The following is a 16,480-nucleotide window of genomic DNA, read 5'->3' on the forward strand; positions in this document are numbered from 1 at the left end:
GCCTAAAATAATAATCTCATATTGAATTGAATTAATTAATTAACTAATTAATATAGGGACAAGTATAGAAATATTTGCAATGGTAATAATTTGGTGCTTGAGGCACTCCCTTATCCCAATATAGTTACATTTTTTTTTATATTAATTATTTTTATTATAATAAAAAATTAATATATTTTTTTAGTGTGATAAAAAAAATAATAAATAATAATAATAATAATAATAATAATACTCCTTCCGTCCCAGATACCGTGTCTGTTACACTGTAGACACGGTAGCAGACACGGTATTTTAGGAGGGGTATAATTAGTAGATAATTAAGAATATAAATTAGTGAAAATAATTATCTTATAATATAAATAATTATAATTTAAGATTAAGATAATTAATTAGTTTAATTAAAATTAAAAAAATAAAATTAAAAAAATTTAAAATGAGATTAAAATGTGTAATAATTTTCTAAAAAATAAAAGTGACATACTATGTGGGACGGACAGAAACGGCTCTTAATTAATTAGTTTAATTAAAATTAAAAAAATAAAATTAAAAATTTAAAATGAGATTAAAGTGTGTAATCATTTTCTAAAAAATAAAAGTGACATACTATGTGGGACGGATAGAAACGGCAATATGGACATAATATGGGGACGGAGGGAGTAATAAAGTTATACGGATGATATATTATTGCTCATTCTTGGATTTTTCGTCCGTATTAATTAATTGGTATGGGGACAAGTATAGAAACATTTGCAATGGTAATAATCTTTGTGTTGAGGCGCCAAGATACACTGAGAATACTGAAACTCGTCTCCCATGTAGCTCTTACATATATCATTACACGCGTCTGGATTCTCCTTCTGACACGTGTCCCCGATGTCCAGCTCACAGGTGGTCCCCACGCAACCTTAACAATATTTTATTTACTTTAATTCAATATATAAATAGAAATAAATCAATGACAATAAAGAAATTAAGTTGACCAATAAATATAATAATTAACAAAATATTATTACCCCTTTTGAGGGTTTATTTTTTCTTCGTGGGTTTTATGATAATTTTTTATTATTATTTTTTTAAAAAAAAAAAAATCATATAATTTCGAAGTATTTTTGTAAATTTTACCAAAAGATTTTTTTTCTAAAATTATAAAATCAAACCATTCAAAAATTCAAATTCACAAACAAACACACCCGAATTCCTTTTTTTATTTAAAAAAAATATATTTGTTATAAATTTATGTATCAGGTCTATAGGTTTTATCGAACTTTAAAAAAAAAAAACACTAATTGTGTGTTTTCTTTAACTTTTACTTTCAATTTTACAAATATCACGTTAATAAATAATTTCTCATATATATATATATATGTATTTAAAAATATTACCTGAAATAATAGAGAAGGAAAAGACAGCCACAAATAAAACTTTGAAGAGCTCCATCCACAGTGTATTCTGAAATAATAATTTTCAAATATTATGATGTCTGAATAAATAATACATAGGCCTATTTATATGTGAAATTTTAACAATTTGGGATAAGATATTATTAAATGAGTAGTAAATTTATTGAAAAATTAACGATATAAATATCAGATTAATTGAATATTGAATATATATAAATATAATATTATGCATGGTAAGTGAGAATTATTTTATTTAAATTACTAATTAGGAAGTTTCCATTTAGCTTAAACATAGTCTTTGATAAAAATATAGTATTAATTTAAAATATATTATTTAAATAAAAATTTAAATCTACACTATATTTTAAATCAATTTCGATTAGATAAAATCGATATTTATTAATTTTCTCGTGAATGATAACAAGGATGTGTTGGGATGAATAAAAAATAAATTCGATTGGCCAATATGGAAAAGAATTGTCTTTAATTAGAGAACAATATTTATTATAGGATTTCTTTTAAACAATTTATATAAAATATATTTTTATCTCAAAATACTATAATTATTTTCTACATCTTATCAAAATTCACCTTTATTTTAAAATTTTACTATTTTAAAAACAGTGGGTGTGTTACTTTTTGTTTTCAATCTTATCCGAGTTGTTCATCCAATTTTTATTTATTTATTTTTTTCTAAATAATTTTGTATAAATATTTTTAAAGAAAATACAGTATATATTTTAACATAATATATATAAGATATATTTTATTTATTTTTTACAAAAATCAATAATTAGAGACAAAATATATACTTCCTCCGTCCACCGCCAATCTATTTATTTTGTCATTTTAGTTTGTCCATCGCAAATGTATACATTTTTTTTTAGTAAATATATATTTCACTAAAATATAAAATTACCATACCCTTTATATAATATTACACAAATACCATCAAATAACACTACTTAATACCATAAATGTTAAGGGTATAATAGTCTTTATGTATATCAATTGTACCATATATCAATAAAATACTAATATACTAAAATTTACGTGCAAAAGGTAAACGAATAAATAGACTGGTGGACGGAGGGAGTATTTTTTTATTACTACTCAATTTCTCATATTTAAGTATAAATAATGCATTCATCCAAAAATATAAAATGAACACACCCATTGTTCTTATAGAAAAAAAATAAAAATCAATGTACTTATTTTTAGTTTATATTTTATATATAAAATATTTTATTCAAATAAATTTTTTATTATTATTATTAAGAATATCACATTAAATTTATTTTTATTTTGAATCTTTTAATAATGTTATAGACATATTTGGTTGAGAATTTTTAAGATTTCATATAATTCATTACTTCATCCATCGTTCAAATGTATGTCGGTTGATTGGGCATAAATTTTAATAAAAATAAATAATAATTATTATTTTTTCTTTTTTTAGTTTAAAAATATAAAAATAATATATTTTTTTACTTCAAAAAATACGAATATTTTGTATAAAAAAAAAGAAAAAAAAAAGCATGTTCTATATGGAATTACAAATTATAGAAATATCAGTTTGCTTACTTTGAAATTGTTAGCTATATTGTTATTATTATTATTCAGTATTTAAATGTTTTTAATCATTACATTTAAAATTCATTTTTTTTTGAATAAAATAAATAAAATATTACTTACAAAGAAAGTAATAAATTAAAGGTCTATATAAGTAGTAACATGCAAAATATTCAAATGCTCACATGAAATGGTAATATTAATACTTACAAAAAAGGGCTAGTAAATAATCTATGAATTAAATCAGAATTGATTTATAGTAAATACAAATTTGTATTTAAATAATAGTTTAAGGTAAAATTTGGTTAAATAAAATAATGTATTTTTATTATAAAAAAAATTGAAAATTTATAATAATAGTAATAATAAAATTAAACTTAAAAACTTTGCTTGTAAATTTGAGAGTTGAATTTTATGATTTAAATGATAGAATTTTGAATTTGAATAATTATTTAATATTATAATATAAAAATATTGATACAATATATTAAATTTAATTTTTTTAAAAATAATATAAAAAATTTAATATTTAATTTAATATTTTTCTTAAAATAATAAAACTTAAATTGAAAGTCTACAAACAATAATAGAGAGTTTTATTTATTTATTTTAATTATTTGACGAAAAATTAATTGGGACAATTGTAGAAACATTTGCAGTGATAGAACTATTATAAATACACTATTCATCCCTTAGGCTGTGTTTGTTTGGTGATTTGATTTTAAATTCACTATTAACCTTATTATTTTTTTTAAAAAATATCAAATCAAATACCTATTTTTTTATATTATATTAAAAATTAATTTTATATTTAAATACCTATTTATATCACATCATAAAACTATTTAAATTCAAAATTTTTTACTATTTAAATTTCAACACAAAATTCTGAACCCAAACAAACACAAGTTTGAGGTGCCTTCACACATTGAGCTGACTGAAATACATTTCCCATATAATTTTTGCATAACCCGTTGCACGGCGATGCATTCCCCGCCGTACACGTGTCCCCGATGTCCAGCTCACAGATCTTTCCCCACACCCTTTCCCAATTTCATCAAAATTATTACTCCCACGTTTCCAGTTTTGTTTACTATTTTTGTTCGTTCGAAAACAGTAGTTTTATTTTCATAAATAACTATATCATTATATAACTATCCTTACTCTTTCATTATCTACCTTTTACACTAATACACTCACAAGGACAAAAATATCTTTTATCTATATTTTTTACCCACTATCAATATAATATCAATATTTTTTAAATCTCGTACCCAACGAAACCAAAACTAGAGTTCCGAAACGAATGTAGTATTTAAGCATGTTTCTTTTGAAAGATTTGGGAAAATTTTGGTTTGATTTATATTAAAATAATGTAAGATAAAATATTTTGTAAGATAATTTTTTATTTTTTAAAAAATACATAGTCAAAATAGTAAAACTTTGGGTTTTTGTCAAAAGAAACAAGCCCTAAGACGTCTACATTAAAAATAAAAATAATAAATATACTCATTTTATCGTAAAAATATATATATTTTTTCTGTCCAACTGGAAAATATACATATTTATATTTTAAGACGTCCAATTACAAAGTAAATATTTTATTAAATACTTTTATTTTACATAACATCATTAATTTTACACCAAAAAGTAAGGACAAAAATATCATTACATTACTTTTAACTATCAATTATAATTAAAATACTATTATTTATTAAATACCGTGCCAAAAGTAAATATTTACTTTGTGGACGGATGATGGAGTATATATATATATATATATTTATCTATCATAAAAAAAGAAGTTTGTTTTCTTTTATAATTTTTTATCACTTTTTATTATAAAATAATACTCTCTCCGTCCCACACAATTAACACTACTTTTATTTTTGTCTGTCCCGTAACAATTGACACATTTCTATTTTTGATAAAAATTATTAAACCAAAACATATTTAACAAATATAAATCAACTTAATTAACTACATAAAGTACAACATCATAAATGACATAGGACTCACTCAAAACTCCCTTATTTCTACATCAATCCTAAAAAAATATAATTTTTTATCTATATTTAAAACTACACATCTTTTATAAAATTGATTTATGTTAATTATAAATAAATGAAAATATTTTTTTATTTACTTGTATTATAGAAGATTTTATTCTCTACAAAATGATATCTATATTGCATATATTTTTTAATTGCTATGTAATTTTTAAATATTTAAACATATATTTTATTTTTTTAATCATATATATTAAATTTACTTTAAAAATATAAATATTATTAATTATACAAAAAAAATAATATAATAATATCATAACTAATTATTATTAACTAATTAAACTTTCTCACCTTAAATACCGTGTCTCTAATCAAATGGTTCAACTCCGATGGGACGAAAGGAGTATATATATATATATACTATATTAAAACTCATACAACAAATAAATAAGCCGAATTTTGATAACAAATTAAATATGAAGTAAATAAAAAATAAATAAAATAGAAAAAATGTATAATGATTAAATAAGTAAATAAATAATAATAATAATAATAAATAGAACCCTTTGGAGTGTTTTATTTATTTTCTCAAATGTATTTCTAGGCTATACAATATTCATATTATACATATTATAATTGATATCTGATAAATTTATACATTATATTTGTAAAATATGAATGTTGGTGTATGATAACAATTTATACAAGATATATTGCATTAATTAAAAGTATGTGCTAATAATTTATATTTTATGTGTTTGATTAAATTAATTATTACGGTATAAATATATATATAACCTGAAATTATTGCAAATAAAAAGAGAACCATAGTGAGCAACTTGTAGTGCTCCATTGACATTAATGTTTTTGTTCGGAGGCATCTTATTTTTTTTCTCTAAAAAATATTAAATTAAACACATATTTTTAATTTTATATATTAAATTAAAAATCAATTTTACATTTAAAACATCACATCAACACCTATTTATATCACATCATACAATTATTCAAATTCAAAATTTTTACTATTCAAATCCCAATTCAAAATCCAAATCCCCAAACAAACACACCTTATAGCATTTGTTTGTTTGGAGGGTTTTGGAAGATTTTTATTATTTACACAAAATTTTCTCTCTAAAAATATCAAATCAAACATTTATTTTTTTTTTTATATTAAACTAAAAATTAATTTACATTTAAAACATCACATCAATACTTATTTATATGACATCATACCATTTTTCCAATTCAAATTTTTTACTATTTGTAAATTCCAAACCATCAAACAAACACACGGATAATATGTATATATATATATATACATGTTTAATAATCTTGAAAATAATAATAAAAAAAAATCTTAAAAATGAGTAACAAATTATATTATTTCAATTGATTTTCAGAATCATTTAAATCTTAAGATTTAAAAAATAATCTCACATTTTAGCATGAGTCAGGTTTTTTATTTTAGTGGAAAGTTTATAATATAATTAAGGCTATCTGTTTTCAAATTATAAAATATTTTCTAAATTGAATTTCAAAATAAATGGAATGTCATTAAATTGGATCGATATTGATATTTGATTAGTTGGATGGAAACAACTAAAGATTTTATACATATCCAAATTTTTATTGCTTATTTTTTTTTAGTGATGTGATCATAATCTATAGTATCACTAAAATTAAATAAAGATTTTTATAAAAAAATTACACTCTTTATAATTGGGCTTCAAATATTTTTATAATATGAATAGCTATTAGTTTATTGATTTATTCATTTGATTGTCATATATATACAAAATAGGCAAATTTCACATCAGTGACACATATAAAATAGTAAAAGATTATGTATTTTTATTTAATGTATGCATTAATATATATGAAAAATTACATGAGAATGCTTATCCATTGTTCGACTAATAACTTCACAAAAATATTATATTAATACTTATTTATACCAAATAATAAATTATTCAAATTTATTTATTTATTTTAATATTAGAAACAAAACCTCCAACCAAATACATTCCTTTCTTTTTCTTTTTTATTTTTTTATTTTAAAATTTTAGAAAGATTACATTTAGTACTACTTCATCGATCTCTAAAATTTGTGCTAAAAGCTCTTTGATTACTTTCGGATTGAGTAATTGTTTGGGAAATTGAATTTTGAATTTAAATAATTATTGATGTAATATTTTTAATATAAAATTAATTTTTAATATATATAATATATATATATAAAATTATATTCTCGAATCAAAATTTAATAAATAGTAAAAAAATCCATAAAAATCTTTGTAAATCAAGAGGTAAGACATTTTAATCATTAATCATTGGCAACAGAGGTACTTAGTAAGAAATATATATGTATAAATAAATGTTGCAGAGTTCAAACAACCAAAAAAAAAAAAAAAAGAATGAAAAACCATACATCTTTGCCAATACAATAATTGACTATATATCATCAAACTTAATCAACAACAAAAAAAAAAAGAGAACCCCAAAAGCATGCACATATATATATATATATCATAAGAGCACGCACCATCTGATTGATTCCAAACCCTACTTGGGATCAATCAATCCAATTATGAAATATAATGAAAATAATATATGACGACGACTACGATGATGAAGAGAAACAAACCTCGAAAAAGACATGGAAAGAATGTGGTGAAGAGGAGGGGACACAAATGCCAAAGAATGCACACCAAAATTCGGGGGAGATCTACCGAGATCGATGTTTCCCAAAAGCCAACAAAAACTGCAGTAGAGCGACGTGAAACAACTACCTACAAGAATGACAATTAGCTTTATCAACAGTCTGATTTTACGATTAGGCATGGGAAAAGAAAGTAACTAACATGCAGTTTGAAAGATTTTGTATCAACCGAAAGAGAGAATCAAAAGAATGAGCTAATGGCTATAAATAAGCTAAAAAATACGAATTTAAATAGTTATTTGACGTGATATTTAATAATAAAATAATTTTTTAGTATATAATATAAAAGAACAAAAATATGAGTAAACTGTTTTTTTAGTCTGACCTTATCTGAAAATAATTTCGTAAGTAAATTTTTTTCGCAAATATAGTCTTCTGGTGCCAGATTCGTTATGCTGGTCCGCCGTTGCTGATGTTGCGCGAACACGGCTGACATGTCATCGCCACCGTTAGTGACATGTCGGAGAACCATTTTAGCTATTTTTACTTGCAGGACTACTTTACAAATGGTCCATTTAAAGTTTAAAATGATAAAAGAGTTAGAGATATAAAACTAAGAAACAATTTGTAAGACATTTTGTAAAATAAAAAAAATAAAAGAGTTAGAGATGTCGCTGACTGTGACATCTATGTGGCAGTGACATGTCAGCCACGTCAATGCCATGTCAACAACTGCGGACAAGTGTGGCGAGTATAGCACCAGAGGACTATTTTAGTGAAATTTTTTTACTATCGCAACTATTTTCAGACATGGTAAATAAAGTCCTAAAATGATAAAAAGATCAGGACTGAAAAACGCAGTTTACTTTAAAAATAATTGTTTGATTTGATATTTTTTTAAAAAAAAAAGAAAAAAGAAACTAAATAGTAAACAATCTACAAAAGAATACAGCCTCTATGCCATTGGGGAAGTCACCAGCACGAGTAGAAATTTGCATTTCAATCCAGAAGGGAAGGTATCCAACACGATAAGCACAGCAATTGAATAGAGATAATGACAAGACAGAATTCATACCTTACTATTGAATCTAACTCCATACGACCTCCTTTAATGGGACCAAAGCAGAAATCGAGCAATCTCTTCAAGGTAAGTTGCATCGGAGTCAGCTCTTAGAGGCAACGGCTGCAAGAGCATTAGCATGTGCAGGCGAAAGATTGCCTAAAAGTGGCTGCATTTGGTTTCCGTAGAGTGACATTAGGTGCGAAAATGCCCTGCCTACGTGCACCTTCACTTCATGAGTTTCCTCGGGTGATAAAGCAACTTGAGCAAAGATATTAATCAACTGGGGAACCAAAGAGAGTATCTGCCAAATCAAGAAATCAAATTTAATGAAATATTGTGTCGTAACGCTAACCATCCTGTTTAGTTTTAAGTAAAAACCAATACCTGAGAATTAGATGATAAGACTAAATCACAGATGCATCCATAAACAGGAGCAGATTCTTCGAAATCCTCTTTCAAAGGAAGCACTTGCAAGAGAACGGGCAGGACCTGACATTTACAGATATGTCTATATCGATTAACTTAGGGAAATAAATAAATAACATTAGATCAAGAAGTGTATAAGATCAACCTCGTTTAGAGGAATAGATTCTGGATGAGCCATGATCATCCTTGCCACTGCACCAGCAGCATTGTCCCTCACTGCATTGTCGGGCTCAGATCCTCCGAACAATGGATGAAGGCGATTTAAAACATCACCATAATATCTATGTTACATGTAAGGAGCAGAAGCGAGCACTTGATAGAACATAAATGAAAGTTACTCTGAATTCCATGAAGATCAAAGGGAAGTTATTTTAACCGGAATTTTGCACAAGACGCAGCCTATGTCTTCAGATCAAGAAGAAAGACAATAAAGAAAACATCAAATCAAATACCTATTTTTCTTTTTTTTTTATATTATTCTAAAAATCAATTTTACATTCAAAACATCACATCAATATCAGGTCATACAACTATTCAAATTCAAAATTTTTACTATTCAAATCCCAAACCAATATCCAAACACTCAAACAAACACACACTAAGTATATATAGAGTCTACACTGGAAATTTTAATAAGAACAAAATTTTGTCAGAAGGCCTTTCCAGCCTATAAGACTAAGGTTTCAATTTAATAAAAACATTAATAATGACTGAAATCATGTTATATGACATGAACATAGCAATTTCAACAATTAGGATACTTGAGAATAGCATTGCCACCATTTTTGGAAAGCTCGCCCACGCAAAATGCAGCATTTCTCCTGTTGGTTGAATTGGGCGATCCTAATTCCTTGAGCACAAGGGGCATAATAGCCTGACATATCCATCAAATCAGTTTCACATAAAAATAAATGGACAAGGAAAAGTACGGATAATTCTAAGCAATACATCAACATAGCCGGCAATTGGAGCACCCATATGTTGCGCAACTTCTGCAAGGGTTGCAACAACCATTGTTCTATCCTGGGGTGGGCGCGACTGTTTCTGCAGTAAGCAATCATACCAGCATTACAAACATACAAGAAGTAATTGGTTACATAAATCAGTGGATTCATCACATGTATCTTACTGAGAATTTCATCAAAGGTTGAAACATCTGTGAAAAAGATGTAGCAAAATGATTTCCCAATGCCTTTGCAAATGCAGGGAGTAGGTCAGAAACGGCATCCATGAGCACCTCATCATGCTCAGTATCATCCTCGTCAATTTCCTCATCTGATTCTACCAGCTGACAAGCAGATTCCTCCTGAAGCAACACTAAAGTTGTCTCCACAAGGCGAGTCATGTCTACAGTTGAAATGCAGAGAAAATTGAAAACATGATTATTTTCTCTATTAAAGAAGTTTGGACATAGAGGTAGGAATTCTAGTTAACTCACATGGTTCAATCGCCATGTATCCAAAATCATTAATGATTTCAGCTACACTCATGCAAGCTTGAGCGACAACTTCCTTATCATCATCTTCAGTCATTGTCTTCATATAAATATTCATCACGGTATCTATCAGACAAGTAACGTTTCTCATAAGTTTGTTTAGCATAAGAAAAACAGAATTGTACAGAATAGCAACAGCTGAATCAACAAATCTCACCCAAAACCTCTCTTATCTTTGCAATTCCTTCCTGCAAAATTCAGCACATCATCCCTTAGAATAATATTAGGAAAGTAGAAGCTTCAATCTGAACAAGAGAAAATCTTAGAAAGTAGAATCTGACTAAAAAAATTTGAAATAGATGTAACACAAAGTCTATACTGTTTGCATAAGAGTAACATTAAACCTATCAGCTACTAAACAAAATCTACGCATAGAAGTTGTTATTCAGCACTTACATTATTATTCTGGAAAACTGCTTGCACAGCTGACAAGATATCTGGTCATCAGAAATTCACTCAGAAGAATAAGGATTCTATCACAGGATGCAGTCATTACACAACTAAAAAACCAATATATGAACATGTCAACAAGGAAACATATAGAAAAAAAGAGAAAAACATCAGGGTTAACCAGTTAAAAAGAGAAAGGAATAAATAAATACCTAGAGGCTCAGCATCCATTTAATATTAGAAATAATTTTGTAAATCTATAATCAATTAATATTAGAAAATTGTATTGCAATGGGCACTGGAATGGGGTATAAACAACTCCAACACATCATAAAGTGTGCTTAATTGGCTGATAGTGATGTCATGCATGAAAGTTGTTATCATCTAGAAAACATGACAATTTCATTGTATAAATCCACACTCACATTTCAATGAGATTATGGCCTGAAGACGAACATCCTCATGAAAGTATGTTGAATGTCTCACCAAGATCTTGAGTGTCTCCTCTATGTACCTATTTAGAATTAAGGTATCATATAATGTCTGTTTCCACTTGCACCCAACCACACATTCTTTAAAGGAAACAAAGGATACGGTGCATAGGAAGTTTTTGTATGAAGAGCAAATAATCCAAGAGCTTGGGTGGCAGCGGCCTTTTCATCTAAAACACCTGTGCGTACACTGATGTTACGAATTCTGGGCTCATCACGTGCTTCATCATCAGATGATACCGCACCGAATCCATTGACATGATCATCCTCATCAGAATCATCAATATCTACAGCAGAGCCATCATCAAGGTTGCAGGAGGAAAATGCCAATGGAACTACATGGGGAAGGTACTGTTTCCGCACACAATGGATACTGTTAGATTCCAAACATCTAATAACATGAATCTACAGTTGAAGGAGGATATACTACCGGAGTAAAACCATCTTTGAGAAGTTCTGCTACATTGCTGAAGAATCCATGGGTATACTCTCGAAGCTCACTGAATTCCAACCCAAAACCCTGAAATAGAATGCTTGATCAATGACTCCCAATGACACACTCTTTCAGGATAAAAAAGATGACTAGGATTAATACAGATATTGCAGCTTCAATGAAGGCAGGCAAAATTGGTTCCATTCTTGCCCTCCCAACAGACATTGCAACCATTCCAGCCAATTCTGTTGCTCTCGCTCGTGATCGAAGATCCTCATCATTTGTAAGCACCATAAAGATTTTTATCAATTCAAGAACCCTCTCAGCATAAGGAACAAAAGCTTGTTCTGCTGCAGATGCTACTGAACCAATTGCAGACTACAAAAGAAGCAAATTGCTCAGAACGATGACTGTGCTAATAACATCAGACACTAAACTGCCAATACAAAATCTTTATACCATGCATGTCTCCTGCAAATTACGAGAACTAGATTGGAGGGCACCAAGTAATTTCCCCATCAAAGGATCCAGGAACGGAAGAATTTCTGGACCCATATCCTCACAAAATGCTGCCAATGCATAATATGATTTCTCCTGTTAAACAAAAAAGAACTTGTTTTAAGATATAGAGAGAACTGAAAGCCCATTTACATAGTGTACGATAACCTTACCTTGACCTCGTCAGATGCATCCTCCAGGGCATTAAGTATACTTGGAAGAACACTGTTGTGGTGCGAAACTATCTCAGGTTGAAGATGCTCGGCAAATTGACCAAGAGCAAAGGATGCTGCACCTCGTACCATCTGTTCAGGGTCTCTAAGAGCTCCCAGAACAATATGAAGGACGGGCTCTAGTTTGTCTTTCATCAACTCTGAACAACCCTCTGAAATAACACCTAAAGCAGTAACTGAAGCTTCCCTGAACTTTGGATTCGTGTTTTGACTGCCTAAAGATGCAAACTCTAAAACAGGAGGTAATACTTGCTTTGACAGATTTAAAGCCATTGTATCAATTACTTCTGCAGCAGCTCGATCAGGTGCAAGATCATCATCTTCATCCCTATCAGTAGATTCAGCAAGTAGTGGGCACATAATTTGCAGGATTGGTCCAACTAGCTTGTACTTTTTGAGGGAACTTGCTTTATATCTTGCAAGCCATGAAATGATTTGAATAGCCTAACATATAAAACATAAAGAGTAAACAAAAGTTGAGGTGCATGGCAGGTCAAAAACTTAAATTATAGATCTATTTACTAAGCAAACAAAAGGCCTAGCCCCAAAAGAAGAATGCACTAAAATAAGTGGACAGCTTGTGCTACAACCTGATGACGTGTGTTCGAATCAAGATTAGGACTTGCACACACTTCAAGAGAAAACTGAACTATGGCTTTTACAGAGTCCCCTAGAAGAGGGGCAGGAGACTCAATTAACTCATCAAATATCTCAAAAGCAATCACAGCAACTTCCTCTTCACCAGAAGCCAGGCATTGTCTGGATACATTCAAAATGCTAGGAATAAAGTCTCGGAACTTGATCTGCAGAATATATGCATTAGAGAAAGGGATGATATATAGAAAGTGGTAATAGATTGAAGATCTGCAACAAAAAAGTGATACAAAAGTGATAAAAAATCAGACCAAATAAAACCAAATAATAAAGTTATACCTGTTAATATATATATATATATCAGAGAAACATTGACAACAAGAACCAGATAGCGTTTTGAATGCAAGAGTAGTTCAATTGCTCAAAGGGGGTGTTTGAAATTACCAGATGTAGCAGCATTAGAGCTTACCAAGAAACACTGGAATAAGTACATATCCCATTTATCTACATTATATTTTGTCACTAGTAGAACTGGAGGGGTACATTAAGAATGTGTAACAAAATGAAAATTTGGGAACAAAACTAGTATCATAAAAAATGAATTCACAGCTACCATCAAAAAGCAGGGAAGAAAATTGTTGTCTTGAAACAATATCTTATCACAACATATATGTGGACCACTAAAACTAGAGAGGTCTCTAAAAGTGTCTATAGCTATGACCCACAATTTCAATTCGATGACCAACACAATGTGGTTACAGCAGGCAATAGTTAATTCATAGTTTATTGACTCCAAAAAAACAAAACAGAAGAAAAGCTTGTGACTTACAACTTCAGCCACATCCTGAGTAAATTCAATGAAGGAACCAACTGCCCTGATAGATTGAAGACAATGCAACACGTGTATAAGCACTTTATTCAATCATCTCAAAAAGGAGTAACATGATTGAAAATTCCCTAAATCAAAACTTACTTTAGAGCTGCAACTCTAACTCGGGTGCTGGTCTCATCCTGTAGGCACTTAAGTAACAGAGACTGCAAGTCTGTAAAGTATGGTCGAAATGAATCCCCAATAGTTTCTGTAAGTGAACTGAAAAGTATCAAAGCCACCTAAGACAACAAACCAACTTAGATTAGTATAGTTGGGAAGTCTAGTGAAGGAAAATGAAATAATAGTAAAAATTTTGAGATAGATTAAGTCGACAAGCATTGTGATATCAATTTCAATTTGAGTTAGATTAAAAGTTCAATTCCGGCAATTTAAAAATGAACATGGATCTTTGATTTCAAGCATGATGTTAGCTAAAGTGCAGGTACGTGATGGACCACAGTACAGCAGTTTTTTCCTCAGAGAACAGTAAAGAAATTGGCCATTGACTTAGCAAAAGTACAAGCAGAGACCGAATGAGATACAGATTAAAGAATGAAGTGGTTGTTAGAAGTTGAACCTTGTGTTTAACGACCATGTGAACAAACAATCAGAGACATGAATAACTATAGAAGTGATAATATAAGAAGCCAATTATGTGTTTCCTACAATGTTTCAAATATTGCTCAAATCTAGAACACCATTCATGCTGTTGGAGTTTCTTCCCTAAGAGGACGTTTAATGGATCCGGATGAAATTAATGAAAATGGACAGCATTTAAATTAAAACACAGCTAAAAATTAGCTGGAATAACCCATTGAAATTATAATGGAATGTCAAAATGATGTGATGAGGAGAAGCTCTAGAACAAATTATGCAGAATAAGCAAGGTGCATGACAATATACTTCTCTGTGATCTTCCTGTGGACTTTGACTACATTGAAATAGAAATGGCAACAAATCTTTCCATTCTCCTGTGGGAACCGTGTATTTGGCAACTATGCTCACAACATTTGCACTAGCTCTCCTAACTGGAGGACTGCCAAAACAAGGGTAAGGCATGAATCAATCAGATCAGCCAATCATGATTATTCAAAACAAATGAACCAACACTTGTACCAAGCAGAAACTAAATTAAAGATACAAATGGCTTTATGTAAGAAAACAAATGAACCCACATTGTACCACACAGAAACTAAATTAAGCTACAAATGGCTTTATGTAAGCAGCACAGCTTAGAGGCGTATAAGACAAAGAAATTAAACCATTTAGTAGTACTTTCATGTAATCACTAATCAAAGTGATTGTTTATATGGTAGCCATAAATGGCATTAATGAAAAGGGATGGAGGCAGTATAAAGCTGGCTCGCTATTCATTCTGTACACATATATCAAAAGAACTTACAACGTGTCATATAACTTTGATTTGACCATGAAAAGGTCATGTAATTTAATATAAAGGACAAAACAGACTAAGTCTAGTTGTTTTGAAAACTAATCCAATGCATGTCATTATGTAAGCATAATGTATAGGAATAGGTTTCATCTAGTTCAAATAATCAAAAGAACCTTTTTGGGCTCCAGATTTTAAGGCAAAATCCTAGCAAACCAGATAAATGAACAATGAAAACTTGAGTGATTCCTGCTCCATAAAGCATGTAACATGAAAATGTAATGCATTAATTCAATTAGATCAAGAATTCAATACATAAACAGTTATCAGAAGTTGTATTGGCATGCTAAGAATCTATGGCTAAAATGAATGGAACAGATGTTGCAATTCAAAAGGGAACAAATGGGCAACAGAAACCGAATTTGAAGCAGACTAATCGAACCAGTTCAAACTAAGACATCAAGTTCAAGTACAAACTCCTTTCAAACAAGCCAACCTGTGCTCCATAGTAATGCTTTCAATCAGTGATTGCTTCACTTGCCCCCGCACCTCCGGCGACAACTTGCCCCAGTGGCCGGTTATCTTCTTACGGAGCAGAACGGCGGCCAGTTGACGCACGTTTGGGGTCTTCGCCGTGCGAAGGTGATGGATTAGCGCCGGCACCACCTGCGGATCCTTGGACAGCCTCTTAATCTGATCCTCCGCCTGCCGCCGGGCGTCATTGTCAGGCATCAAAAACTGAATCAACAGAAGCTCCAGCGATTGCGCCATTGCCCACTCCCCAGTAGTTCCCTGGCGACGGCGGCTGGAGCACGAAACCCTAGAAAGAAGAATTAGGGATTTCCTTCTATTATTAATTTTTTTTATATTAATATTTGTTTGCTTTATATACAAGGCAAGTGGCTGCGGCGGCGGCGTAGGGTTTTGCGCAGGGCAGAGAAGTGGGGACGATG

General features: G+C 29.6%; 1 protein-coding gene across 1 annotated transcript; it reads right to left on the bottom strand.

Moving 5' to 3' along the window:
* Nucleotides 1-7,399: 7,399 nt before the first annotated feature.
* LOC127261141 (uncharacterized) lies at nucleotides 7,400-16,472 on the bottom strand. The gene is made up of 21 exons (XM_051289357.1): nucleotides 16,024-16,472; nucleotides 15,041-15,173; nucleotides 14,240-14,376; nucleotides 14,096-14,141; nucleotides 13,263-13,475; nucleotides 12,613-13,116; nucleotides 12,401-12,535; nucleotides 12,104-12,319; nucleotides 11,939-12,028; nucleotides 11,612-11,859; nucleotides 11,443-11,531; nucleotides 11,024-11,064; nucleotides 10,785-10,815; nucleotides 10,571-10,693; nucleotides 10,262-10,479; nucleotides 10,081-10,176; nucleotides 9,894-10,006; nucleotides 9,278-9,413; nucleotides 9,091-9,195; nucleotides 8,719-9,007; nucleotides 7,400-7,773 (listed from the first exon to the last, which is right to left on the bottom strand). The coding sequence occupies exons 1-20, from the start codon at nucleotides 16,296-16,298 to the stop codon at nucleotides 8,807-8,809; spliced, it is 3,150 nt and encodes a 1,049-aa protein (XP_051145314.1). The 5' UTR covers nucleotides 16,299-16,472; the 3' UTR covers nucleotides 7,400-7,773; nucleotides 8,719-8,806.
* Between the last annotated feature and the right edge of the window lie 8 nt (nucleotides 16,473-16,480).

Source organism: Andrographis paniculata, unplaced genomic scaffold (assembly GCF_009805555.1).
Source record: "Andrographis paniculata isolate CXL003 unplaced genomic scaffold, ASM980555v1 Contig15END, whole genome shotgun sequence".
NCBI classification, from domain to species: domain Eukaryota; kingdom Viridiplantae; phylum Streptophyta; class Magnoliopsida; order Lamiales; family Acanthaceae; genus Andrographis; species Andrographis paniculata.